We start from the raw sequence: 27,668 nt of genomic DNA on the forward strand, positions 1-27,668 counted from the left end.
GAACGCGCGCCAAACCACCGCGGCCACCACACATCCGGGGTATGGGTTATCCTGAGGGACTGGCTCTATTTTTGTGGTGTATGCTTCACAATGCGTCATCCAGGACTGTTAATTTTTTAAGGCCTTTGACTGTTGATGGTTAAATTTCAGGGCCTTCAACAGTTGCTATTTACAAGGAAGATATATTTCTATGAGTTAAATTAATATTTCGCTTTTATGGTTTTTTTTGTTATGAATAATGAATGTTATGTTTAGTATCTTGCGCACTTTTGCGATTCTTTTTCATCGGCTTGTCGTGTTAGTAACCCGCACACCTTTAGGATTCTCTTACTTTCGTGGTGGTTACAACATTTCAGTTGCAAAGTATGATCAGGGTACGAGATTATGATTTTCTTTCATTGGATTGTTACATTAATATCTCACACCTCAAAGATTGTCTTCGATTTGCTTGTTCCACGTTGGAATATCTAGCACACTTGTAGGATTCTCTTTTATTGAATGGTTGTGTTAGTATCTCGTGCATCTTAAGGATACTCCTTTATTTAAAAATGACGCAATTCTCACGCACATTTTAGGATTGAGTTATAATCGATTGTTACTTCAGCATCTCGTGCATTTTTTGGGTTCTCTTTTATTCGAAAGTTATCTTATCATCACGCGCATTTTAGGAATGACTTTCACTGGATTGTTACGTTAATATCTCGTGCACTTTCAGGATTTTTTTTCATTTGTTTGTCGTTAGTGTCTCGTGCACTTTTACGATTCCCTTTCATCGGATTGTTTTGTTAGCATCTCGTGCACTATTTTAGGATTGTTCTCATTTGATTATTACGTTGGTATCTCGCGCACTTGTTTATTTGATTGTTACGTTATTATGACGCGAAATTTAGGACTGATTTTCTATGGATTGTTACGTTAGTATCTCGCGCACTTTTAGGATTTTTTCATTCGAGTGTTAGGTTAGTGGCTCGCGCACTCTTATAGGATTATTATTTGATTGTTACGTTAGTGTCTCGCGCACTTTTAGGATTCTCTTTCATCGGATTGTTGCGTAAGTGTCTCGCGCACTTTTAAAATCATTCTTCATTCTATTGTTCCGTATGTATCTCGTGCACTTTTTGGGATTCTCTTTAATTTGATCGTTACTTAACGGTTACTTAGGCTATGGTTTTACGACACTGAATCAAAACCGCTCCACCCTCGGGGTAAATGAGCTTAAAGGGCATGTAAACCCAAAAATAAATGTTTTTCTTATACTGTGTAAAAAGTGGCGTAGAAAACGAATTTGAAATTCGTTTTGTCCAATTCGACTTATTTTAGGAGAAAATCGGCATTTTCAACTGAAATTCCATTTCCGGTAAAAACAATAGCGAGAAGTCGTGACGTAAGCGGTGGAACTAAAATATTGCGCAACACATATTCCCCAATAGAACTGGTGTGGGAGTTCGTGTAAGTAGCGGTAGTTTGGAAGATATTTTTTCAGAAGATAGCGACTCGAATGCCTTAAGCTTAGTACATGACAGCAATGGGGATAATCCAGAATCTTCAGGAGAGTCTGGGCCACGTTCTTAACAATATGAGCCGCGTAGGGTTCACTGAAGCGATCCGCACGAAGACGGTACAGAATATGTCGACAGCGATGCGACCGTCTCGGAAACTCAGACTGGTATTTAATTTACTGTGTGATTTATTTGTATTTGACATGAAAATCTAATAAAGCGAGGGTACAATCTAAAAGAATGCAACAGAAATTTTTTAAACTTGAGCTTCTGAGAGTGTTTTATATAAAATTATCAAAGGTGCGAGTGTGGAACTTGTCAACCAATGCCGACAACTCATGAAAGTGTTTGTTGTACAGAAATCGGGCAATTGTGGCAAAAAGTAGAGTAGCAAGGGCCTGAAACCTAGATAAGTTGTATCACTGAGCATCCAGGTTTTCAGTCAATTTGCATTGATTTCTGGGTGCTGGAGACGGCCAAGTGCGCGTACAGGCAGCAGCAAGGCACAGATAATCACACCGGAAACGAGTAAGCTAAATGTTTTCTGTTTCATCTGTTTTGTTACATTTTGAGATCGATTTGACTTAATAATACAATACTAGAGCTAGTTGTTTTTCGCTTCTTTCTTGGCAGGAAATTTCGCTAAATTGCCTACAGATAGCTTATTCGTTGGTGTTGGGAATATCTCGGCAAACACTTCAGGGTCGCTGTGCCATCTTGTGCGTTAAACAATATCCGAAACATTTTTCCAGCGGATTTTGGATCGCCTTACACTGGATTAAAACCGCCAAACCTTTTAGAGAAATAAAGGTATATGTTAATGCAGATCTTAGTTATTTATGTCTTACAGCACTGGAGGTTATGCCCGTTCTTTATGAGATATCTATGTATTGCTTTCCTTCATCTCCGAAGCATTTCTATCGATAAACAAGTTGTACCATATACATTTCCTTGTGAGGCCTTCATAATTATCCAACCCTGTTTGTGTTTGCTTCGATTTGAAATACTGAAAAGATAGTTTTGCTAGCTGAAATCAGGATCTTTTAAGTTGTACTCAAAATGATGAATATTGTCCTACTGACCTTTGAATGTATTTTCACTGCTGTGAAAATCGTGACACAAATTCTTCTGCTGTTTCTCTGCAGGGTTTCTCAAAGGAAGCACCAAGTGGGGCTGGCATGGATTTTCTTATACAACATAAGGGTTGATTATGGGATCCTGTATAGAATTCTTTGCATCGAACCAACAAAATTCCAGATCACGTTATTACACACTGACATCAACGAATTCTCTTTCTTTGATACGTGTTTCGAATTCAGGCAAAGGATCAGAGGAGTCAGTGTCTTTTATGGGCTCAGCGCTGGCTCCCGAACAACTGGCTTCCCCATAATCTTTCATTAGATGAGAAAAAAGATGTTTTTAGAGAACCAATAAAGCTATCGTTGTTTAATTAACGAAACGTTTTCATGTAAATCGATTTTGTACTGTCTCCGTTGACCTCTAACTTTTGAAGAGCTCAACTTCTTTCTCAGTTCGATCGGCCACTTCCGAATCCTCGTCGTCTACCGACTGTATGGGTCGTTTTTACGCTTCCGAATAATTTGCTTCTAGTAAGGCCTGAATCTTCGGTACAGCACCAGGAAGAAAAATTACTGCTACAAACAATTTGTGAAATTTGTCCAAGTGAAAATAGCCGATTTCGTCGAGCCGACGAAATCGGCTATTTTCACTTATACAAATTTCACAAATTGTCGCTTCAAATTTGCGTCATTTGAAAATATTTGCATTGTATGCCCAGTTTTGTTTAAATCAGTACAAAACTGGACGACACAACGCTTTACCATTACGAAAAAAATTGAATATATTGAAGCAAACTGTAAGTAAAAAAATCATGACAAGACCGGCGACTACGGCTGTAGAAAAGACTCCTTCGTGCCTCACGCGATTATAAAACAAGACTTTGTAGGGTCCACCCGTGACGTCACAGGAAAGATGGCGCCATTCAAGATGGCGAATGTTTCGAATTTGGAAGAGCTTTTACAAAGTGAAAATGGACTTTTGAGAAAAAACGAATGGTACCTTTGGTGTACTTGATATATTTACTAAACATCTATGTGAAAAGAAAATGAACGTTTTTTGGGTTTACATGCCCTTTAAGAATTCTTTCTATTAACACAAGAATCTAGAGACTGCGAATGAGACAGCCAATTATAAAAAAGAGATTTACGGTAAATTAAAGTTGCGTAAATCTGCGTAAAGTTCGTTTAGCAACTTTACGTCAGTTTTCAAGTATAATGCACGTAAAGGCGCATTAAGGTAGATTAACGTCATCAGACGTAAAGCTTGCATCAAGGTATAGGCTGAAGAGTCAGATTTACGTTCAGTATAAAGTTTGCGTGTATCTCTAGTTAGATAGTACAATTGCTGACTTTTGTGTTCTTTCTCTGATTTCCTAGAAAATTTAGAAGAAACTCGCATCCCTCAGAAACATGCTTTGGTCAGAGGAGAAAAAGGCCATGGTGGGGTTGGCCGTAGGATGCTTGACCTACCCTAGCTCGGATGAGTGACCTTTCTGAGGATGAAAATGGAGAAAGGCACCTTACTAGGTATCTTGTGGAAAAGTCACCGGTGGAAAGGTCTAGACAGTCACAGGTCAAGAAAGCCCTTGATGATGTATACATCAGGAGCCTTCGTCCAGAAGCAAGGGTGAATCTGGTGACAAGACGGGCCCATGCAAGGCCATCAACACGATACCAGCCCATAAGAGGTCTGGATTAGGCAGTCAGATCTGAAGAGGCAGTTGTCACTCCACTTCAAGCAACCACAACTCCATCCCCTAAAACTCGGCCGCCATACGTCCCACAGAGCCTGTCCAACAAGAGTAACCCTCCTACCCCAGCTCATCAGCCTTCTACAAGTACCAGTCCCAAAACAATGACCACCTTATCTCTCAGCACCCGTCCTTCAACATCAGTAATTCCCTCACTTCCCGAAACCCTCTTCCAACTACCGGTGTCAGTTTTCCAACAATGGTCACCCCATTCTACGGAACCTGCTAAACAATAGTGGCTTCCCCCTCCCTCCACAGGACAGATCATCAAGTAGTGGCAACCCCATCCCCAAGTGCACTGCCTTCAACTGCAGCTCCTTCCTTGATGCCAGGTACCAATTTAACCCCCAAGACTTCCAAAAAGAAAAATACTAACTCTAAAAAAAGGACAGTGCTCGTAGGCGATCGCGAACTTTTTCACCAGTTCATCAATTCTATAAGGTTTTGTGGAATATTCTGAACAGTATAATAAATATTTAGATCAATTTCGTTCATCTATTCACTTGTTGTTAATCAGAAGGTCATTTCCGGTCAGCGGTCTTCATTATTTTGCTTACGTCACTAACACGTGTGGAAATCACCTCCTCATAGTTTTGCTCTCGATGCCTGCCTGTGTAATTTGGAACAGTTTTAAAGATAGTTGAGTTTTTCGGGCGGTTGTATTGCTTCATCACAGGTTTGCTTACATGTATTTTGTGGGAAAAAAGTTTACAATTTTCTGTAACACTAATTTTCTGTAGTGATATAAGAGATCAAAAATTTCAATTTTCATTATTAATGTTACTGCAGTAAGTGAAACGGAACAATGTTATAGATATAATTCTTAAATATGCTTACTTTCAATAGAAATATTAGAACAGGTTTTTAATTTTTCTCTCTGTTGACAATATTTCAAGTAAGATTGGAGCAAAATTTTCAGTTGTACATGTACACATCTTGACTACTGATATCAGAACAAAGTTTCAATTTTCAATGTTTCAGTTATCTTATTGTTTTCAATTGTTTCCAAATTTTCATATTTCAAATTATATAAAAATAATGTTTTCAAATTTTTGAACTTATTGCCTTCTCAATAATTATATAACTGATTGATATTTTTAAAACAAGGTTTTCATTTTCTGTGATTTTATTTCAGAAAAATTATTCAAATACGACAAAGATTACAAATAATGTCCTACATGTTATTCCTAAGAAATGTTCAAATGTTAATTACATGCATGCATGCACGAGAGCATGTTTTTATGACAAATATACAAGATTGTGAACACAGCAGGTAATTTAGTGTTAACAACTGAGTTGAAAACTTAAATTGGCCACCGTAAAGAGTAAACTTAGCTTTTTTACTCTTTATGGTGGCCAATTTACGTTTTCAACTCAGTTGTTAACACTAAATTACCTGTTATACTCTCCCACCGACGCAGCACCACAGTTTTCTTAGAAACTTACCCCCCTATATTCATTTGTGAACACAGCAGTTGGATTGATTGATGGATTGACTGTCCCTATTCCTAATAAACAACTTTTTAATCAGACTCTAAAAGAGGGCAACCAGTTAATCAGTTTTGCTTTCATGTTTCCCTTAAGTCATATAAAGTAAAGCTGCATGTTTAGTTTCTGTTCTAATAGGATTTGAATTTTCACAATAAGTAAGCAGTTTATACAGCTCCTCAACACTCAAGAAAAAAGTTGACTTTACGCCAAGAGTAAATTTGGCTTGACGACGCTTATACTCTTCATTTATGTGTATAGGTAAAGCTGGCGTAAATCTCTACTTTACACTACCTTTGCACTTCTTAGGGAAGTCTTATCACTCTAGCTTTACGTCATAGCGTAAAAACTGCGTAAAGCTTTGCCTTTACATAATGTAAATGTGACGTAAAGCGGAACTTTGTAACAGCTTTAGGCTAACATTACGCCAACTTAAATCTTTTTTATATGCTTTGCAAACGGAAGAGAAAAAAAGAGGCTCAGATGGAAACGACGAGGAAGACATGTCAAATGAAAAAATGAAACGAGTAATGCGAATGGCAAAGCGTCGAAAAGATAGAAATGTAGAGATAACTTTATTTAACGTGGACAAAACACTCAGCCGTAAGATTAAATTGCAAGTTTTCTACAAAGAAACTGTGACAAACTAAGCAAACTCAAAGAGAAGACCTTTTACTAGAGTACAGAAGCGAGCGCAATTGCTGGTCAAAACGGGGAAAGACTAATTTCAACGTGATAAGACACGAAAACTGGGACGAAAATTCAATCGCAACAAGAGTATAAGGAAATATAGTAGTTCATGTAAATTGAAACACAGTAAGAGAGAGAGAGAGAGAGAGAGAGAGATAGAGAGAGAGAGAGAGAGAGAGAGAGAGAGAGAGAGAGAGAGATAGAGAGAGAGATAGAGAGAGAGAGAGAGAGAGAGAGAGAGAGAGAGAGAGAGAGAGAGATAGAGAGAGAGATAGAGAGAGAGAGAGAGAGAGAGAGAGAGAGAGAGAGAGAGAGAGATAGAGAGAGAGAGATAGAGAGAGAGAGAGAGAGAGAGAGAGAGAGAGAGAGAGAGAGAGAGAGAACCGCAAAAATGAGAGCCACCGGAAGGTTATGGGGAGCACAGATTAAAACGAAACAGCCAATAGCCCTAAATTGCTATTAAGTACACCCGCAATTTTGGTCTATCAGGGACCCGTAACCTCAAAACTAAAGGTGCGTTGCCGTCACGCTTTCAACGTCAGGCTGTCGACGAATATAAAAACAAACGTAACACTGAGGAAATTGAAGGAAATACAATTAAGAACATAAACTGTATGCTCGGCTACAGTCACTTCATTCTAACAATTATTCTATTGCTTACTATTACTTATTATTGCTAATTGCCGACCATATTTCTTCTCTTGCGGAGACAATCATTTGGACTGTAATAGTAAGCTAGAAAAAATGTCTTCACTCTGATTAGCTGAGAGAAATCCAGTTTTCAAGTAATATAATGTAAGAGAGAGGTATTCCAGTAAAGAAAAGAGTAGTTTAGAGGAAAAGGATAGCAAAAACTGTTTCACCAGACTTTAAACTTTCTTTCGGCCATAAATTTCACTTGCCCTTTGGGTCTGTGCAATTTTGTTGGTCTTTGAAAGAGTTACTCGTGCATATTTGTGCCAAATTGCTCTCGAAATCATTTGACAACCTGATCAAATTGACAACAATTTACTGCATTAAAAGTGTAGTGCGCTTAATGCATACCAGCTGTTGCTAAAACTTGAATATGCTAAATGCCATATCCAAAAAAATAAACCCCAGGGCATTTGAAAAACTGATATGAACGACACGTACCACTTTCCTTTAGATGTTTTGTAACGATAATCACCGCGTTTTTGTCTGACCCTCCAAGTTCTCGATATGTTCTGTACATATCCCCAGCGTGCCTTGTAAATAACAATAAATTCATCCATAGATTCTGTAAAACTAACTTTGAAAATTCCAACGAAGTTTAGTTCTGCAAGCAGGAGCCCGTTTTAAAAGACCCGTGTATTTAAAGTCCAGAAGTGACCAATTCTAGAATAATCCGTTGAGATCAGAGTCCCCCTTTTGTCGTTTACGTAGAGGTGATTTATTCATATTTTGAAAACTATCTTCCGGAAAACGGGGTGACTGATTACATGCACATCAAAATTTAATATGCATGTAACACTAGCCATGTGGAGGGCATGTAAACAGTATTTGCAAGGCATGTGAAAATTTATCCACTACACTCATCATTTTCACCTGTTTTTCATCTAGTTCTTGAGTTCTTGAAGCTTAAAAAGTTAAAAACTTGGATTCACGCTCGAATTTTCAATTCAAGGCCCGAGGGCGATTTGCGACGCAAGACGAACAAGTGCGAATTTGATACGAAGACCTCCTAAAGCACGCCAAGGGATTAGACCAATTAGCCTCAAGTATTGAAAGATTCTTGAGCGATGGAGCTACAATAAAAAGACTAAGCGGTAAAGTGTGTGTTTGAGAACTGAATTCATTTTGTCACTCACACCCCTGTACGCCCTCTGGCGCGTGGCGAGGCAACAAACTTCCTCTACTGCTATATGTATCAGCCCAGGTTAAGAATTGATTTTTAGTTGTTGTTTATGCCTCTCGCACAGCTAATGGCACCAAAATTTTCCAGCAAGAGCCTCCAAAAATTAAATACGACCATACGCGGTAAATTTCCTCTGAGTTCAGCACAAAGACATATCATTTTGTAACGCGCTTGGTACACGCTGGGACGTCCCCTCAAAAAAAAATAGGCTTATTGCTTCTTTATAGCAACAAACCTCCTGAGGCGTTTCAAAATTTAATGTGATACGACGTACACGTACCACTTTCTTTTAAATGCTTTGTAAGCATGATAAGGACGTTTTTGCCCGACTCACTTAGTTGGCGACGTTTTTCATCCTTACGCTCAAAAGTAATTACTCTGTGGGTGCCAAGGTGAGTTTCATTCTTATTGTAGGCAGGAGCCCTTATATTTATGCTGTTTACCGTTATAGACGACCCATCGAGTCATGAAGTTATTAGTTTTAAGAATAACGGGTTGAGATGAGAATTCCCCTTATGTTGGTCAAGGAGACGTTATATCTCTTGTTTGAAAAACTAGCGTCCGGAGTATGAGGTGACTGATTTAAGTATTGCAAGGGTCTTGATGACTTACAGTTGTGATGCATGTATAGAACTATAGAACATAACAGCACTGTTTTTGAAGATCAGAGTGACAGTAGGGCCTGTGACCACCGCTTTTTCATACTGCGTTTTTTGCCAAATTCTGATGAGTTGACGAATTTCAACAACAAAATCAAATACGTGTCGAACTCAGTTCTACAGGGACGTTTGATGTATATTCACAGCATAAGATCCTTCACAAAAGTTTATATGAAGCTGTTAGCGATTATAAATATTATTATGATTATGGCATATTCTCCTATTGTCGAGACAGATTTTTCCATTTATCGTGTACTTTTTTTTTGCTCTTCGGTATTTTGTTCATTACGCCCTTTTGTTACGTGCTGTATGTAAATTTAGTCATCTAGTTTGTTGTCACGCCCCTTTCTTTTTACCAGAGTTTTTTGTGCCTATCCGTAATCAGTGTTCGTAGAAGTAGATTTTTCCTTTTCTCGGTCTTCCCAATCGCTAACCCTAGTTATCTTCTGTATTTGGTAAGCAGCTTTATTTTCATCGTTTTCTTTAATTTCTTTTGCAGTGGCTTTCAGGTAGTATGTCTGTGTAGTAATTGTTATTTTTTCGCTTTGTAGGAATTTACTTTTTTCTGACACATTATAGTAAAACATTTGCTGGGGTATAGTTTTGTTGTTTTTGTCGAATTGGCCCTTGCTTGTTCACCTATCACGAATTCAACATGAACTGCATGAAATGAAGGCTCATTTTTAGATTAATTTCATGTCGAACTTCCGATCAAGAAAATAGTTCTTAATTTAGTACGTTTAACACCTCTTTCTGTAAGGTGATTAAAGGTGTACACAGCTTATTCTTTTGATCTTTCGCACTGAATTTATGATCAGTTGAATTATATGAACAGATGGTTGTTCTTTTGGGGGCGGAACCTTGGATAAGCCGTTCTTTCTAGAATTCTCCGTATATTCTGTTGTTATGTAACAAACTTCAAGGGCTATTTTCTCTTAAGTTATCTTTTTAAGTGTTATTCTAATCTACGCAGTGGGTCCTTTATAGTTTTTATATTATCAATCTTGTTTTTGTTTTGGCCGATGTTACCCGCAAAAGTATGAAATTTTAGGCAGAAAGTCGAATCAAGAAACCGAAGGTACATACTTAGTAAACTGTTTCACGTAATTCGACATGATTCGCAGGCTAATTAAGTGAGAAATAGTGATGTTGGTCAAATATTGACAGGTAGTTATAACTGTCACCTTTATAAGCTGTAGACCAACACTCTCCTAGAGAGATGAGTTAGACCTCGTATCGAAAACGTGAAAAGCTGTACCACGCTTCCTTATTAACTCACGATTTATTCACTTGATTTAACGATTTTACTACAACGCTTCGGTTTACTCCCACTCACAACTCTCAGCTTATTCGAAGGAAACACACCCTCAACGTCTCGTTGCAAGCACGTGGAACAGTGCCATATATGGGGCGATAAACACGTGCCGCATACATGTTGTTTGGTTATGTATAAACGAAATCACTTATAAATGTCAATCAAATTAAGAATAATTAACGTATCGTACAGTTTCCAACACCCGAGCTAGCATGTTGTATTGAGATTTAAGAAAGGAAATAAAGAAAGTATCAACTGAACAAGGAGTGTTCGAAAATTCCTCAAACCAGCAAACTTGTTAGGGGAATTTTCGTCTTATTTCGATAACCCATTTGCTACCCATTCTCTGCTTTTACACCTCGTAAAGCGTTCGTTCTTAGAAGTGGTCAGAGGCCACGGTATTGACATGAAAGGAAAAAGGAAAAAGCGGCTAATAACTCAGACAAATTCAACCGGGTCTTTTACTTAAACTCGGTAATTACAAAATAGATTTCCGTCACACCTTAACGTTATTAAACACATGGGAAATAACTGAACATATTTTAATGGTTTTAACCTGTTATTTATTATACTAAATGTACATCTTAACATAGTTTTCATATACCGTTTGCACTATATATAAGCTGTTTTACATAATCTAAATGTACGAAAATAACTGTTGATTGACCTCTCCAAATTACACAGTCACAGAATGGCCATCTGCTTCAACGTTGAGAAGCATTGTTTAAGCTGCTTGTTTGTTTGTTTTTACTTTGTCTAAGGCATTTAGCAAAGAGAGAAAGAAAAATGTCAAGTACTCCTTCACAAGAACCCGGGAAAAAGTCAATTTGCATCTCGGAATTTTGTTCGCAGCACAGAACTAGGATTGCATTAAGTTCGTTTTACTTCTTCTTCGAGACATGCTTTAGCTTTAAGTTATTCTTTATGCCAGTCTACTGGCAACAGCTTGGCTTGTCTCCGACTCAGATCGGCATCTTACGAGCCGTTTGGGGCGTGGCATACTCCCTTGGTGGGGTCATCTTTGGAAAAATGGCAAGTAAGCGGAAGATTCGCCGTGCGTTGCTGATGATGAGCATTCTGTCCACGGCTATTATACCACTAGTGTCATTAATTCCTAGAAGAACACACGATGAGTGCTCAGTGGAATTGGGAAAGAACCTGGATGAAAACAAGCGTCGCATTATCACGCCTCAAGAGGGCAAGAATTCCCCCCATCCTAACGACGAGTGGATCAAGTCTCATGTCGAGAGTAAAGCGAACGAGAATACGAATCACCGTAACCAAACCCACGCTTTGCAATCCCTTTTCCGTCGGGAGGAAAAAAAACCTGAAATCCTGGAACAGTCTACCTCAAGACGTTCTCTACCACCGATAAAGAGGCGCACTCCAAGGCAGGCACCTCTGGTTGGCGGTCATGTCCTTATCTTAGAAAAAAACCCGCAAGACATCGACACCATATTTCTCATATTTTTGTTCATTGTATTCGTTGGGGAACTCCTCGCTTCTCCTGCATTTGGTTTGGCTAATTCTGAAATTGTGGACTACCTTGGGGAAAATAGCCGCGATTTTGGCAAGATCCGTCTCTGGGGCCCAATTGGGCACATTATTGTTGTTCCCACCACAGCTGTATTGGTCACTCATTACCATTATGTGATTTGTGGCGAGTATCAAGACAACTTTGCTGTTATCTTCGCTGTCACTTCTATCATGGCTATGGCTTCGTTAGTATCTGTAACGCAGCTGGGAGATCAAACGATCAAGCACAGCGACAACACCGAAGGAAATGGCAACGGAAAGCCTTTGACTTTATTTGAGTTCTTATCTCGATATCAAAATTTCGTCTTCATTGTCATGACGTTCTTGATTGGCTGTTTTGATGGAGTTGTGGGAACGTATGGGTTCTGGTACACCAAGACCTTAGACGTTACCATCGCCACGCTGGTGTTTGGTTTCTCACGGATGACTAGCTCTGCGGTTAGTGTGGTGTTCCTGGGCTTCACAAGCATGTGTGTGAAGAAGACTGGTTACTCTGGAATCACTGTGTTCTCCATGATGCTGTTTTTCATTTGGTCTGAGGGAATGTCTCTCATGAAAAACCCATGGCTCATGCTTCTTTTTGAGACTATTTCCTACACCGCTTATGTAACTGGTTTTACAGGCCTGATCAGTTACTTTGGTGAAGTAACACCCAATCATCTGACGGACACAGTGCAAGGTGAGAACAAAAGAGGATTCCCTCTCGTTACCAGGTCCCCATGGTCTTGTTCAGAAAGGGGAGCAGGGGCTTGTAAACGAATAAGTTAAAACCCCAGAGACTTTGTCTTTACACTCTTTTTTCTGCGAAAAAGAAAGCCAAACTTCATACTTTGTTGGCGACGATTGTTCCCCTCTCTGTCCCCCCTGAAAATCCCAGAAACCTCTGTTACCCCGACGAGCTTCACGCCGGAAAAAAATGTTATACAAATCAGCCGGCTAATAAATAATGTTTGGCCCTACGCAGTTTATTTTTGAACTGACACTAATAGCATTTCTTTATCTTCGTAGGAGGGGTTAACTCTTTGTTTCTCGGCGTGGGTTTCGGCGTTGGAACTGCCTTGTGCGGCTTTTTCATCGATGCATTTGGCGCCGTAGAGGCATTCCGGCTGTTTGCTTTGGGTGAAGCTGTACTATTAGTGCTGTTTGTCGTCAACCAAGTTACATATTTTTGCCTCAAGAAGAACGAAAAAGAAGAAAAAACAAAACTGCTGGAATGACTTTTTATGCAGGTCACAGGACTTACAGTAAACACTATGTCATCTAAAATAAAATTGATGGATCACGCTGTCGCACTTCTTTAATTTCACTCAAAAAATAGGAAACACTCGGTGAAAAATATGCGTTCTGAGGTACATCGTTTCGAGGGAGAAGACCGATAGTTTTGGAGCTAAACTACAGACCACCGGGCCTCTTCTAACCATCCACCAAACATGCTACGTGGAAACCAGGATTAACTCCGGCCTGGTGGGCCAACAGGCTCGGGTACAGACTTTACTTGATGGCATATTGTAAGTTAAATCACGAATGGTGAACTTGGAACCCACTTATTTTTCAATTTTTTATTTTGACTGGATTATCACTTAAACTCATCATCTAATTTAACTCCTATTAAATTATATCTTTGAACAATATTAACAACCTGCTGAGATGTGGAAAATATCAAAAAGTAGCTATACAGGAGAGGTACTTAGTGATATACGTGTATCTTTTAAAAGTAAGTAATATCGAATGGATTCATCAAATAATGCATAATTTAACAAACAGTGAAATTCCATGGTTTTTTTTCAATTCTATTTTTCCAAAAATTATGAACTTCACAGACAACACTGAGTAGTAAAAGTCTTAACGATCTCATCAGCAATTCTCCTTACTGACTGCCATATAGTTCTTGTGATGTTAGTTTGGAGAATTTGGTATTGGATCAAACTAATAATTCCCTAATGAAAATTTTTCTTTATTCTCATCACTTGTCTGCTTGATATTGTATTGATATCGGAGGAGAAATTCTGTCTTGGTCACTTATGAGAGTTAACGGGTTAACTCGCATTTCTTTTTCTTATCTGGTTAAGGTGGAATTTTCCCCTCCCCTTACCTCCCACCCTAAATACAACATTGCGTTTTCTCTAACTTTTTAATTGAAATAAACTGTTTGGGGTAAAAGAAGTTTTAAAAATAAGTGAGGAATAAAAAATTAAAGGATCTTATAGAGCCTTAATTTCTTATGTGTCAGCACTTAAAATTTGCTGCTCACCATTGGAAAAAGCTCAGTATGCTTAAATTTTTACCAGGGCTGCCTTCATAAAACTATCTGCATTACTTCTTTTTTTCTCAATTGGAAATTAAATTAAAAAATTATTCTCTCTTACACAGTTATCAAGGGCATATCCAGCTTTTCAGGGACAGGGACAGCGAGGAGAAAAGTGAAGGGGCCCTTTCTCTAGCACATAACAATCACTTGCCTACCCTTACCTGATTATACAACAAAATTATTCATTTTCTGCTGGCCAATCAAATTGTCATTGCTGAGATAACAATTCGCCTCAATGAATATATCATATCCTTCATGTATATCTACTTCTGTGCATGCCTTGTGCGGAAGCTGAATGGTACAACACCGAATTCCATGCATCACAACTAGCAGGGATGCTACCTTACTCCAATTGTCTTTCTCAGGGTCATAGCACTCTATTTCCAAGGTGCAAAATGCATTCCTGTTACATCCCCCAACAAAGTAGATTTTGTCACTCTCTACAGCTATCCCACCATCCCATCTGGCAGTGCTAGCAGGTTCAATCATGGACCACCGGTCTATATCAGGGTCATACACCTCACCACTGTTTAGATGAACAGAACCATCCCAGCCATCTTATAAAAATTGAAATGAAATCACATTGAATTGCATGAATTTTTAAATGACATCTCACAATACTTTAATCCTAACCCCTCACATCCTAACACCAGTATGCAAGTTTTCCACACCATTTTTATACATTTCCTGTGGTACTTATGGGGAGAACTTGTCTAACAATCAAGAGCTTCCTGAGTTTGTGATCATTTCCATCACTCTCATACCCTTAATGTTTGATTCAGGGGTAATACTATTAGGAGAAATTAGATGCCTATCATTCTTATAACCTTACCATTCGATTTATGGGTAATACTATTGGAGAAATTAGATTCCTATTACTCTAAGGGATTAAATGGGTCAACAGCTGACCAAGAGCTGCACATGCAGACACTAAGTAAACATAGCTTACCAATGACATAGATCTTCCCATTTGTTGCTGCTCCTGATGCACTTGCTTGCTTGTAATGTATAAGGGCAATTGCCCTCCATCAGTGCTTTCAATAAGACCTGGCACCTGCTGGAGCACCAATGGGTATTCTGTTGTGAATCGTCAAGTATACTTTAGAAACTTTCGAGGAAACTCACAAAGTGTGATCTTAAACACCTAAAGATCTTCTTTCCTTATAAACAACTTTTGATTAAAAATGATTTATATTTTCTTTTCATCTATTCCAGCATACATTTCATACATTTCCAGCAAAAAAGAACATGAGTTTCTAAGAACATACTAACTCAAATTTCTGTAACCAGTAACCATATGTCCTTACAGAGGATTTTTTGCTTGAAAATCAGGGAGCAGGCTTGCATGGCAGCATATGGAAGACTTTGATCAGAAATAAAACAATCTGGTAACCAATTATTACAAAAGAGAGGAATATTTAATAATCATCTACAGAAGTTGAACCCCGAAAACTTTGTTTGAAGCCAGTTTATTCTAAATGGCAGTAATGGAATAACAAGAGGAAAATTGTTTCATACATTATTCTCCAGCAGGTGCTTTACCATGGTAGCCACCTTCTTCAAATCTTATTGAAAGCACTGTTCCATGTGTTTGTCATGGGGTCAAGATACTCTCTAGTGTTAAGCAACATTCCAACATAGCTCACTCCACCAATCACATACAGCACACGGCAACTTGACACACACAGACTGCTGCAACAAGTGGTCCTGGGTGCTGTAAATGACCATGTGTTTGTTGATGGGTAGTAATGTTCCACACTGTTGAGTTAGAAGTTACTCTCATCACAGCCACCCACAGCATACATATTTCCTAATGTGAAGAGGAAAATTAAAGGTGAAAACTACAACCACATGCAAATGTACATTTGTCTTTATGGGTCAAAACCTTTTGTTTGCTGTTTAATAAAGATGAGGGAATTGGATTTGAAAAGTTTAAAAGTAATTTTTACAAAGTTCAGACTATATGTCTAACACTCCACAAAAAGATGGAATTAAAAAAAATGCTGCATTTTTTTAATGTAACTTTTCCCTTTTCTCTTCCACAAGTAACAGCCTTGGTAACAAGGTTAGTTGGTTTGAACTTTGAACTTATGCAACAAGTCGCAGTAATGAAAACAATCCAGTTTTCACACTACCCTATGTATGTCCTCTGACTGATAGCCAACCCCTCTTTGACTAGCATCTAATTTCTCCTTACAAAGTCATCCTTGAATCACACAATAAGGTCACAAGGATAAAGGAAATGATCACCAACTAACTAAGGAAGCTCTTGATTGGTAAACAAATTCTCTAAGTCAACACCTTAAGGAGAATATGCATACTAACATTAAGGTGTAAAGAGTGAATATAAAACGAACACCTGTGTACTGTTGCTTCGTATTTAATCCTTTAAACCCTTGGAGTGACTAGCATCTAATTTCTCTCCACAATATCACTCCTGATTCACACATTAACGTCATGTGAAGAAAGAAAATGATCACCAAGGAGGAACCTCTTGGTTGGAAAACAAATTCTCCTTGTCAGCACCGTAAGAAATGTATAGAGAGCAGTATGGAGAATATGCATACTGATGTTAGGGTGTAAAGGGTTAACTGGGCATAATGCGCCTCATGTTAAAAAGAAATTAAGCGAAAATTTGAGATTTCCGACTCATTCGTCCATCTTCTTTCAACGTTCCCTTGACTCACATATACCACTTGAATTATCATGTTACAAATTGAAAAAAAAGAACAGTAAAATAGATAATTTCTGCAAAAAAAATTCCCAAAAAAACTTACAATCGGTGAAGCTCGTGATGCCAGCTAGTGTAGCGATAGGCACGCTTGTATCCATGCTATCAAGACAAAGCCTTCAACATAAAACAAAAGCTTGCCACACAAGGCGTAGAAATAACCAAAGAACCTTTTGAATGACTTTTAACCCATCACGGAAAGAAGGAAGTTGAGAAGTTGTAAAAATTCTCACCAACAGCCATGATAAATTTAACGACAATAGCGGGAATACTCAACACTCCATTCTAACGCGCGCCAAATCACCGCAGCCGCGACGCATCCGGGTTATGCTAAATGACTAACTCTATTATTGTGGTATATGCCTCACCAAGCGTCATGTAAGAAAGGTTTTGAACCAATGACTGTTCATTTTCAAGGCCTTTGACGGTTGACAGTTAAATTTCAGGGCCTTAGACGGTTGACATTTACTAGAAAGATATATTTCTATGAGTTAAAATTAACATTTAGTTTTTCTGTTTTTTTTTTTAATTTTAAGAGCAATAAATGTTATGTTAGTATCTTGCGCACTTATGCGATTCTCTTTCATCGGCTGGTTATGTTAGTAGTAACACGCACACCCTAGGATTCTCTTAGTCTCGTACCCAGAACTTCCGTTCTGGGTACGCGGAGGTGGTAAAATTTCAGTTGCACAGTATGATCAGGGTATGAGATAAGGATTTTCTTTCATTGGATTATCACGTAATATCTATTCTCTTTTATTGAATTGTTGTGTTAGTATCTCGTGCATCTTATACTCCTTCGTTTGAAAGTGACGAAATTATCACGCATATTTTAGGATAGGGTGATATTCCATTGTTACTTTGGTATCTCGTGCACTTTTGGGATTCTCTTTCCTTCGAAAGTTATGTTATTATCTTTCATTCAAAAGTTATGTTATTATCACGCGCATTTTAGGACTGTCTTTCACTGGATTGTTACGTTAGTACCGCGCACATTTTAGGACTATCTTTCACTAGATTGTTAAGTTAGTGTCTCGTGCAATTCTAGGATTTTTTTCATTTCATTGTTACGTAAGTTTCTCGCACACTTTTGGAATTCACTTTCATTTGATTGTTACGTTAGTGTCTCGTGCAATTCTAGGATTTTTTTCATTTCATTGTTACGTTAGTTTCTCGCACACTTTTGGAATTCACTTACATTGGATTGTTACGTTGGTGTCTCGCGCACTCTAGAATTTTTTTCATTCGATTGTTCCGTGTGTATTTCGTGCACTTCTTAGGATTCTCTTTAATTTGATTGTTACTTTACGGTAACTTAAGCTGTCGTTTTACGACACTGAGTCAAAACCGCTCCACCCACGGGGTAAATGAGCTTAAGAATTCTTTCTATTAACACAAGAATCTAGAGAGTGCGAATGAGACAGCCAATTATGAAAAAGAGATTTACGGTAAATTAAAGTTTCGTAAATCTGCGTAAAGTTCAATTAGCAAGTCAGTTTTCAAGTATAATGCTTGTACAGGCGTATTGAGGTAGATTAACGTCATCAGATGTGAAGCTTGCGTCAAGGTAGCTCAAGGCTGAAGAGTTAGATTTACGTTCAATATAAAGTGTGCGTGTATCTTTTATTTTGATGGTACAATTGCTGACTTTTGTGTTCTTTCTCTGATTGCCTAGAAAATTCAGAAGAGATTCGCATCCCTTAGAAACATGCTTTGGTCTGAGGAGGAAAAGGCCATGGTGGGGCTGGCCGTAGGATGCTTAACCTACACTAGCTCGGGTGAGTCTGACTTTTCTGAGGATAAAAATGGAGAGAGGCACCTTACTAGGTATCTTGTGAAAAAGTCACCGGTGGAAAGGTCAAGACAGTCAAAGGTCAAGAAAGCCCTTGATGATGTTTACATCAAGAGCCTTCATCCAAGAGCAAGGGTAAATATGGTGACGAGACAGGCCCATGAAAGGCCATCAAGTCGATACCGGCCCATTAAAGCTCTGGAATGGGCAGTCATCCGGAGAGGCAGTTGTTACCCACTACAACTCCATCCCTTAACTCTCGGCTGCCACCCGGCCCATCATCCTTCTACAAATACCAGTCCCACAACAATGGCCGCCTCATTCCTCGGCACCCTTCTTTCAACATCAATAATTTCCCTACTATCCGAAACCTAACTCCATCTATCGGCACTACTTCTCCAACAATAGCTGCCCCATCAGTCCAACGACACCCGCAAAACAATATTTGGTTCCCCCCCCCCCCCACGGGACACATCATCCAGTAGTGATGACCCCATCCCCGAGTGCACTGCCTTCAACTGCATCTCCGTCCTACATACTAACTCCAAAAACAGGACAGTGCTCGCAGGCGATCGCGAACTGTTTCAACAGTTCATCAATTTTATGAGATTTTGTAGAATAGTCTAAACGGTATAATAAACATTTAGATTAGTTTCGTTCATATTTATTCAGTTGTTGTTAATCAGAAGGTTATTTCCGGTCAACACAACTTTTCTGTAATAAGATGAAACCAAATTTTCAATTTCTGATGATAGTGTTAATGCAGTTAAGTGATACTGAAACAATGTTATAAAAATGATTTTGTGATTACGCTTACTTTAAATAGAAATATTAGAACAAGGTTTTAGTTTTTCGTGTTGACAATATTTCAAGTAAGATAAGAACAAAATTTTCAATTGTACATGACACGCATCTTGACTACTGATGTCAGAACAAAGTTTCAATTTTCAGTGTTTCAGTAATTTTATTGTTTTCAATTGGTTCCAAGTTGTCATATTTCAAATTATATAAGAACTATGTTTTCAAAATTTTTTAACTTATTTCCCTCTCATTTATTGTATAAATTGATAATATTAGAACGAGTTTTCATTTTCTGTGGTTTTATTTCAGAAAAATGATTCAAGTACGACAAACAACAAATATCTTAAATGTTATCCTTAAGGAATGATCAAAAGTTAAATTATTTACATGCATGGATGAGAGCACGTTTTTATGACAAATACACAAGATTGTTAACACAGTAGTTTGATTGATTGATGGATTGACAAACAACTTTTTAATCAGACTTTAAAAGTGGGCAACCAGTTAATCAGCTTTGCTTTTATCATATAATCATATAGTCATATAAAGTAAAGCTGAATGTTTAGTTTCTTTACCAGTGGGATTTGAGTTTTCACAATATGTGAGCAGTTTATACAGCTCCCTTACACTCAAGAACAAAGTTGACTTTACGCCAAGCGTAAAGTTGGCTTAAAGACGCGTATCCTCTATATTTACGCGCATAGGTAAAGCTGGCTTAAATCTCTACTTTAATCTCTACACTAGCTTTACGCCTCTTAAGGAAGTCTCATTACTCAAGCTTTACACTCAAGAACAAAGTTGACTTTATGCCAAGCGCAAATTTGGCTTAAAGACGCTTATCCTTTATATTTACGCGTATAGGTAAAGCTGGCTTTAATCTCTACTTTAATGTCTACACTAGCTTTACGCCTCTTAAGGAAGTCTCATTACTCTAGCTTTACGTCAAAGCGCGGGAAGACTACGTAAAGCTGCCTTTACATAATGTTAATGTGACGTAAAGCTGCGTTAAGTAGAAGCTTTACGCTAACATTACGCCAACTCTAACTCCTACGGCATCTGAAAAATTAATATGAACGACACGTACCACTTTCCTTCATATTAATGAAATTCATCCATAGATTCTCTAGAAGTAACTCTGAAAATTCCAGGGAAACGTTCGTTCGTTTGACGGCCGACCGTCATGATAAACCCATGCAATTTAAGTCCAGAAATGACCAACTTTAGAATAATACGTTGAGACGAGAGTTCCCTTTTGACGTTTAGGGAGAGGTAATTTATCTATATTTTGAAAACTAGCTTCCGAAAAACGGGGTGACTGATTACATGCACATAAAAATTTAAAATGCATGTAAAACTAGCCATATGGAAGGCAAGTAAACAGTATTTGCAAGGCGTGTGAAAATTTATCCACTGCGCCCTTTCATTTTCAACAATTCACCTGTTTCTTGAGTTCTTGAAGCTTAAAAAGTTAAAAACTTGGATTCACGCTCGAATTTTAAAGGCCCGATGGCGATGAGCGACTGAAGACGAACCAGTACGAATTTCACAAGAAGACCCCCTGTAGCGCCCCCAGGGAACAATTTTCCTTAATCGTTTTATCATTATAATCGAGATCTTTATTTCAATCTAAATTGTTGGCCGACCAATGTGTCGATGGCTAATTTGATAGACCAATTAGCTTCAGGTATTGAATTATTCTTGAGCGATGGAGCTGCAATAGAAAGACCAAGCGGTGAAGCGCGTGTTTGGGGACTGAATTAATTTTCTCACTCACGCCACTGTACGCCTTCTGGCGCGTAGGGGGGACAACGACCTTCCTCTACTGCGGTATGTGTCACCCAAGGTTAAGAATTGCTTTCCAGATAAAGGCTTGTTTAAGCCTCTCGCACAGCTAATAGCACTACATTTCCCAGCAAGAACCTCTAAAAATCAAATATACGACCATACGCGGAAAAATTTTGTCTCAGTTCAACACAAAGAGATATCATTTTGTAATACGCTTGGTACGTGCTGGGACGCCCCCCCGGCCCCCCTCCCAGACACACGAGCTCATTGCTTATGAATGCTTTGTAAGCATAATAAGGACGTTTTTCCCGAATCACTCAGTTGGCGATGTTTTTCATCCTTACGCTCTAAAGTAATAACTCTGTGGGTGCCAAGGTGAGTTTCATTCTCAGTGTAAGCGGGAGCCCTTGTATTTAAGCTGTTTATCGTTATAGAGAACCCATTTAATCAACTCATGAAGGTGAGAATTCCGCTTATGTTGGTCAAGGAGACGTCATATCTCTTGTTTAAAAAACTAGCGTCCGGAATATGAGGTGACTGATTTTGGCATTGTAAGGTTCTTAAGGACTTACAGTCGCGATGCATGTGTAGAACACAACAACACTGTTGACGATCGAAACTGTGAATTCGTGTACCTTAGTGCCAACCGATTTTCAATTATATAAGAAAATGAAACACAAAGTTTATTTTCGTTTCTCGTTTTTCTTTGCAGCAAAGAAACGAAATTGGACTTCAATCCGTGTACCTTAGTGCCAACTGATTTTCAGTTGTATAGGAAAATGAAACTCAAATTTTATTTTCGTTTTTCTTCGCAGCAAAAAAACCAAATTGGAGTTTTATATTCGTTTTTCATTTTTCCCCGTCGGAAAGGAAACGGAATTCGAATTCACTTAATGCTCTCTGTTTTTCTTTTTCTTTTTCTTTTTCTGTAGCTCAAAAAAAAAACGGATTTTAATTTTCTTTTGGTTTTCGTTGTTCGTTTTTGGTGTTTTGTCTTCGGTTTATGGCATTGAAACTGACAATCTTTGTTTAAGCGGGAATATTTAGGAAATTAAGGCCTAGTTTATACGCCGCGCTACTGTCGAATTTAATTCAAGGTCCCACAAGCAATTAAATTCGATGAGCACGACGTCTAAAACGAATTAAATTCGTCTGGTAAATTAAATTCGTCCTAGACGTTTTATCCGGCGGTGTTAGAAAACGTCTTAGATAAAGACTTTGTCGGGCGGTTTCTTACCGAACAGAAACATACTTACGAGGAGCTTGTCACTGAATTTAAGGCTCGACATCCGAATCTAAAGGGCTGTAGTTTACGAAGCGTTAAAAGATTTTGTAATCACCAAGGAATAAAGAAAAGAATGCCAGTTTTGGATGAAGCACTTTCGCTAAGAGCGCTCCTCTCGACTTCACGTCGGAAAAACGTTTTCTTTTATTTTTTGCCCATCAAAAGGGTTAAGGACACATGTTTCAAAGATAGTTTGGTTGCTCTCCAATTCTTTTTTTTGGGTCGCCACAAGCCAAAAATCATTTTTGGCTTGTGGCCCTTTCGTTCAAATTGGTGAATTTTGATATGCAAATTACGGTCGAAGAGAAGGCTCTCCTCTGATCAAGCTTGTATGAAAAATATTTCAGCTGAAGTTTCCATATTTTGTCTGTGAACTAAATGAAGGCACCTTGTAATTTGTAGTAAGATAGAATTCCGTGAGCTATATTATAGCAGTCGCTGCGCGCTGGACAAAATCTCTGAAATTTACACTTTCGATCGCTGTCCACACGGGTGGTCTAGCCAAAAATTATTTTTGGACCAACACTTTTAATTAAGAAAGGAAATAAAGAAAGTATTAACTTATCAAGGAGTGTTCGAAAATTCCGCAAACCAGCTTGCTTGTTAGAGGAATTTTCATCTTATTTAGATTACTTATTTGGTACCCATTCTCTCCTTCTTACACCACGTGAAGCGTTCGTTGTTGGACGTGGTCAGAGGCCAGGGGTAATGACACAAAACAGTCAAATGAGAAAGAAATCAGCGGCTTATAACTCAAACAAATTCAACCTGGTCTTCTATTTAAACTCAGCAATTGCAAAATATATTTCATCACACCTTAACCATTATCAAACTCATGGATAATAACTGAACATATTTTCAGGGTTTTAACCTGTTATTAATAATTACACTCATTTGTACATGTTTTCATAGTTTTCTTATACTGTTTGCACTACATTTTGTTTTGATTGCACAACTGCCAAGCTGATTATTTCATTTTAATGAAATAAAGTGATTTATTCATTCATACGAGGGAATTTTGTAGACTTAGCGTGGAAAGTCCAAACCAGAGAAATTGGAAGAATGGCCATCTGTTTCAACGTTGACAAGCATTGTTTAACTTCCTTGTTTGTTTGTTTTTACTTTGTCTCAGACATTTAGCAAAGAGAGAAAGAAAAATGTCAAGTACTCCTTCACAAGAACCCGGGAAAAAGTCAAATTGCATTTCGGAATTTTGCTCGCAGCACAGAACTAGGATTGCATTAAGTTCGTTTTACTTCTTCTTCGAGACATGCTTTAGCTTTAAATTATACTTAATACCAGTCTACTGGCAACAGCTTGGCTTGTCTCCGACTCAGATCGGCATCTTACGAGCCGTTTGGGGCGTGGCATACTCCCTCGGTGGGGTTATCTTTGGAAAAATAGCAAGTAAGTGGAAGATTCGACGTGCGTTGCTGATGATGAGCATTCTATCCACGGCTATTATACCACTAGTGTCATTAATTCCAAGAAGAACACACGATAAGTGCTTGGTGGAATTAGGAAAGAACCTGGATGAAAACAAGAGTCGCATTATCACTCCACAAGAGGGCAAAAATTCCTTCCATCCTCACATTGAGTGGATCAAGTCTCACGTCGAGAGTAAAGCGAGCGAGAATGCGAATCATCGAACCCAAACCCACGCTTTGCAATCCCTTTTCCGTCTGGAGGAAAGAAACTCTGAAATCCTGGAACATTTTACCTCAAGACGTTCTCTACCACCGATAAAGAGCCGCACTCCCAGGAAGACACCTCTGGTTGGCGATCATGTCCTTATCTTAGAAAAAAACCCGCAAGACATCAACAGCATATTTTTCATATTTTTGTTTATTGTGTTCGTTGGGGAACTCCTCGCTTCTCCAGCATTTAGTTTGGCTAATTCTGAAATTGTGGACTACCTCGGGGAAAATGGCCGCGATTTTTGCCAGATCCGTCTCTGGGGCCCAATTGGGCACATGATTGCTGCTCCCATCACAGCTGTATTTGTCACTCATTACCATTATGTGATTTGTGGCGAGTATCAAGACAACTTTGCTATTGTCTTCGCTGTCACTTCTATCATGGCGATGGCTTCGTTGATATCTGTAACGCAGCTGGGAGATCAAACGATCAAGCACAGCGACAACACCGAAGGAAATGGCAACGGAAAGCCTTTGACTTTATTTGAGTTCTTCTCTCGCTACCAAAATTTCGTCTTCATCTTCATGACGTTCTTGATTGGCTGTTTTGATGGAGTTGTGTCAACGTTTGGGTTCTGGTACACCAAGACCTTAGACGTTACCATCACCACTTTGGTGTTTGGTTTCTCACGGATGACTAGCTCTGCGGTTAGTGTGGTGTTCCTGGGCTTGACAGGCATGTGTGTGAAGAAGACTGGTTACTCTGGAATCACTGGGTTCTCCATGATGCTGTTCCTCATTTGGTTTGTGGGAATGTCTCTCATGAAAAACCCATGGCTCATGCTTCTCTTTGAGACTATTGGCTACACCGCTTATGTAACTGGTTTTACAGGCCTGATCAGTTACTTTGGTGAAGTAACACCCAATCATCTGATGGACACAGTGCAAGGTGAGAACAAAAGAGGATTCAACCTCGTTACCAGGTTCCCACGATCTTGTTCAGAAAGGGGAGCAGGGACTTGTAAACAAATAAGCTAAAACCCTACTGACCTTGTCTTTACACTCTTTTTTCGGCAAAAAAGAAAGCCAAATTTCATACTTTGTTGGCGACGATTGTTGTCCCCTGCGCCCCCCTGAAAATCCCAGAAACCTGTCACTCCGACGAGCTTTGCTCCGGAAGAAAATGTTATGCAGATTAGCCGGCTAATAAATAATGTTTAAACCTACACTAAAGGCATTTCTTTATCTCTGTAGGAGGAGTTAACTCTTTGTTTTTCGGCGTGGGTTGCGGCATTGGAACTGCCATGTGTGGCTTTTTCATCGATGCATTTGGCGCCGAAGGGGCATTCCGGGTGTTTGCTTCAGGTGAAGCTGTACTATTAGTGCTGTTTGTCGTCAACCAAGTTACATATTTTTGTCTGAAGAAGAACGAAAAAGAAGAAAAAAGAAAGCTGTTGGAATAACTTTTTATGCGGGTCACAGGACTTACAGTAAACACTACGCCATCTAAACTAAAATTGGTGGAACACGCTGTTGCACCTCTTTAATCATGATTTCACTCAGAAAGAAGACAACGCTCGGTGAAAAATATGCCTTTTGAGGTATATCGTTTTGAGGGAGAAGACCGATAGTTTTGGGGCTAAACTAAAGACCACCGGGCCTCTTCTAACCATCCACCAAACATGCTACGTGGAAACCAGGATTAACTCCGGCCTGGTGGGCCAACAGGCTCGGGTACAGATTTTACTTGATGGCATATTGTAAGTTAAATCACGAATGGTGAACTTGGAACCCACTCGTTTTTCAATTTCTCATTTTGACCGGATTATCACTTGAACTAATCATTTAATTTAACTCCTATTAAATTATATCTTTGAACATTATTAACAATCTGCTGAGATGTGGAAAATTTTAAAAGCTAGCTATACAAGGTAGTCACATACGTAGTAATATACAGGTATCTTTTAAAAGTAAGTAATATTGTATGGTATCATCTGATAATGCATAATTTAACGGTGAATTTCCATTTTTTTAAAAATTCTGAAATTACAGAAATTATGAATTTCACAGACAAAAATTGAATAGTAAAAGTCTTAACCCTTTAACTCCCAAGTTCTCACTAGCAATTCCTCATACTGTTTGTTCTATAGTTCTTATGATATTAGTTTGGAGAATTTGGTAGTGGATCAACTAATAACTCCCTAGTTAACATTTTTCTTTATTCTCATCACTCATCTGCTTGCTATTGTAAGGAGAAATTCTGTCTTGGTCACATATGAGAGTTAAATGGTTAACTCACACTTTTTTTTCTTACCCATCAACAACAAAGTGAGTTGGTTTGAGCTTTGAACTTGTGCAACATGTCACAGTAATGAAAATAATCCAGTTTTCACACCACCCTATGTATGTCCTCTGACTGATAGCCAACCCCTCTTTGACCAGCATCTAATTTCTCCTTACAATGTCACCCTTGAATCACACAATAAGGTCACAAGGATAAAGGAAATGATCACCAACTAACTAAGGAAGCTCTTGATTAGTAAACAAATTCTCCAAGTCAACACCTTAAGGAATGTATGGAAAACAGTAAAGAGAATATGCATACTAATGTTAAGATGTTAAGGGTGAATATAAAAGAAACACCTGGGTACTGCTGCTTTGTATTTAACCCTTTAAACCCTTAGAGTGACTAGCATCTAATTTCTCCCAACAATATCACTTCTGAATCACACATTAAGGTCATGAGAAGAAAGGAAATGGTCACCAGGGAAGGAACCTTTTGATTGGAAAAGAAATTCTCCTTGTCAGCACCGTAAGAAATGTATAGAGAGCAGTATGGAGAATATGCATACTGATGTTAGGGTGTCAAGGGTTAACTGGGCATAAGGGAAAAATAATACTCACCGTCAAGTACTGCAACATCGAGCAGACTGCGCCTCATGTCAAAAAGAAATTGAATGTTGAATAAACACTGAATTGAATTCAATGTTCCCTTGATTCAGTTATATCACTTGAATTCTTATGTTATACATTGAAAAAAGAGCTGTAAAATAGATTATTTCTGCGATTAAAATTAAAAAAAAACTTACGATCGCTGAGGCTCGTGATGCCAGCTTGTGTTGCGATAGGCACGCTTGTATCCATGCTATCGAGACAAAGCCTTCAACACAAAACAAAAGCTTGCATTTGCCACACAAGGCGTAGAAATAACCAAAGAACCTTTTGAGTGACTTTTAACCCATCACGGAACAAAGGAAGTTGAGAAATTTTTGAAATTCTCACCGACAGCCATGATAAATTTAACAACAATAGCGGGAATAATCGACACTCCATTCAAACCACCGCGGCCGCCACACATCCGGGTTATCCTAAGCGACTGGCTCTATTATTGTGGTGTATGCTTCACCAAGCGTCATCTTAGAAAAGTGTTCAAGTT

General features: G+C 38.6%; 3 protein-coding genes and 2 long non-coding RNA genes across 7 annotated transcripts; 3 read left to right on the plus strand and 2 right to left on the minus strand.

The window, feature by feature from the left end:
* The first annotated feature begins 1,214 nt into the window (after positions 1-1,214).
* Positions 1,215-2,953, plus strand: LOC149037263 (uncharacterized). Its single transcript, XM_089187545.1, has 3 exons — positions 1,215-1,666; positions 2,133-2,309; positions 2,645-2,953. Exons 1-3 carry the CDS (start codon positions 1,517-1,519, stop codon positions 2,705-2,707), a joined length of 390 nt encoding a protein of 129 aa, XP_089043671.1. The 5' UTR covers positions 1,215-1,516; the 3' UTR covers positions 2,708-2,953.
* A 5,680-nt stretch (positions 2,954-8,633) lies between these two features.
* Positions 8,634-14,097, plus strand: LOC113673225 (major facilitator superfamily domain-containing protein 6). Its single transcript, XM_089187546.1, has 3 exons — positions 8,634-8,775; positions 11,119-12,572; positions 12,902-14,097. Exons 1-3 carry the CDS (start codon positions 8,690-8,692, stop codon positions 13,108-13,110), a joined length of 1,749 nt encoding a protein of 582 aa, XP_089043672.1. The 5' UTR covers positions 8,634-8,689; the 3' UTR covers positions 13,111-14,097.
* On the minus strand, positions 13,438-17,261 carry LOC149037264 (uncharacterized). Of its 3 annotated transcripts, none has more exons than XR_016181125.1 (4): positions 16,979-17,261; positions 15,720-16,011; positions 15,151-15,255; positions 13,438-14,758 (listed from the first exon to the last, which is right to left on the minus strand). It is a non-coding gene; the product is annotated as an uncharacterized LOC149037264 (long non-coding RNA). The 3 variants fall into 3 exon arrangements; XR_016181123.1 differs by having other exon boundaries at positions 15,151-15,258; XR_016181124.1 differs by having other exon boundaries at positions 15,151-15,278.
* Positions 17,262-21,440: 4,179 nt separating this feature from the next.
* Positions 21,441-27,325, plus strand: LOC113672855 (major facilitator superfamily domain-containing protein 6). The gene is made up of 3 exons (XM_089187547.1): positions 21,441-21,685; positions 23,728-25,181; positions 25,487-27,325. Exons 1-3 carry the CDS (start codon positions 21,588-21,590, stop codon positions 25,693-25,695), a joined length of 1,761 nt encoding a protein of 586 aa, XP_089043673.1. The 5' UTR covers positions 21,441-21,587; the 3' UTR covers positions 25,696-27,325.
* LOC149037265 (uncharacterized) lies at positions 23,370-27,592 on the minus strand. Its single transcript, XR_016181126.1, has 2 exons — positions 27,322-27,592; positions 23,370-25,650 (listed from the first exon to the last, which is right to left on the minus strand). It is a non-coding gene; the product is annotated as an uncharacterized LOC149037265 (long non-coding RNA).
* Between the last annotated feature and the right edge of the window lie 76 nt (positions 27,593-27,668).

This window comes from Pocillopora damicornis, chromosome 11 (genome assembly GCF_964200805.1).
Source record: "Pocillopora damicornis chromosome 11, jaPocDami1.2, whole genome shotgun sequence".
Taxonomy (NCBI): Eukaryota; Metazoa; Cnidaria; class Anthozoa; order Scleractinia; family Pocilloporidae; genus Pocillopora; species Pocillopora damicornis.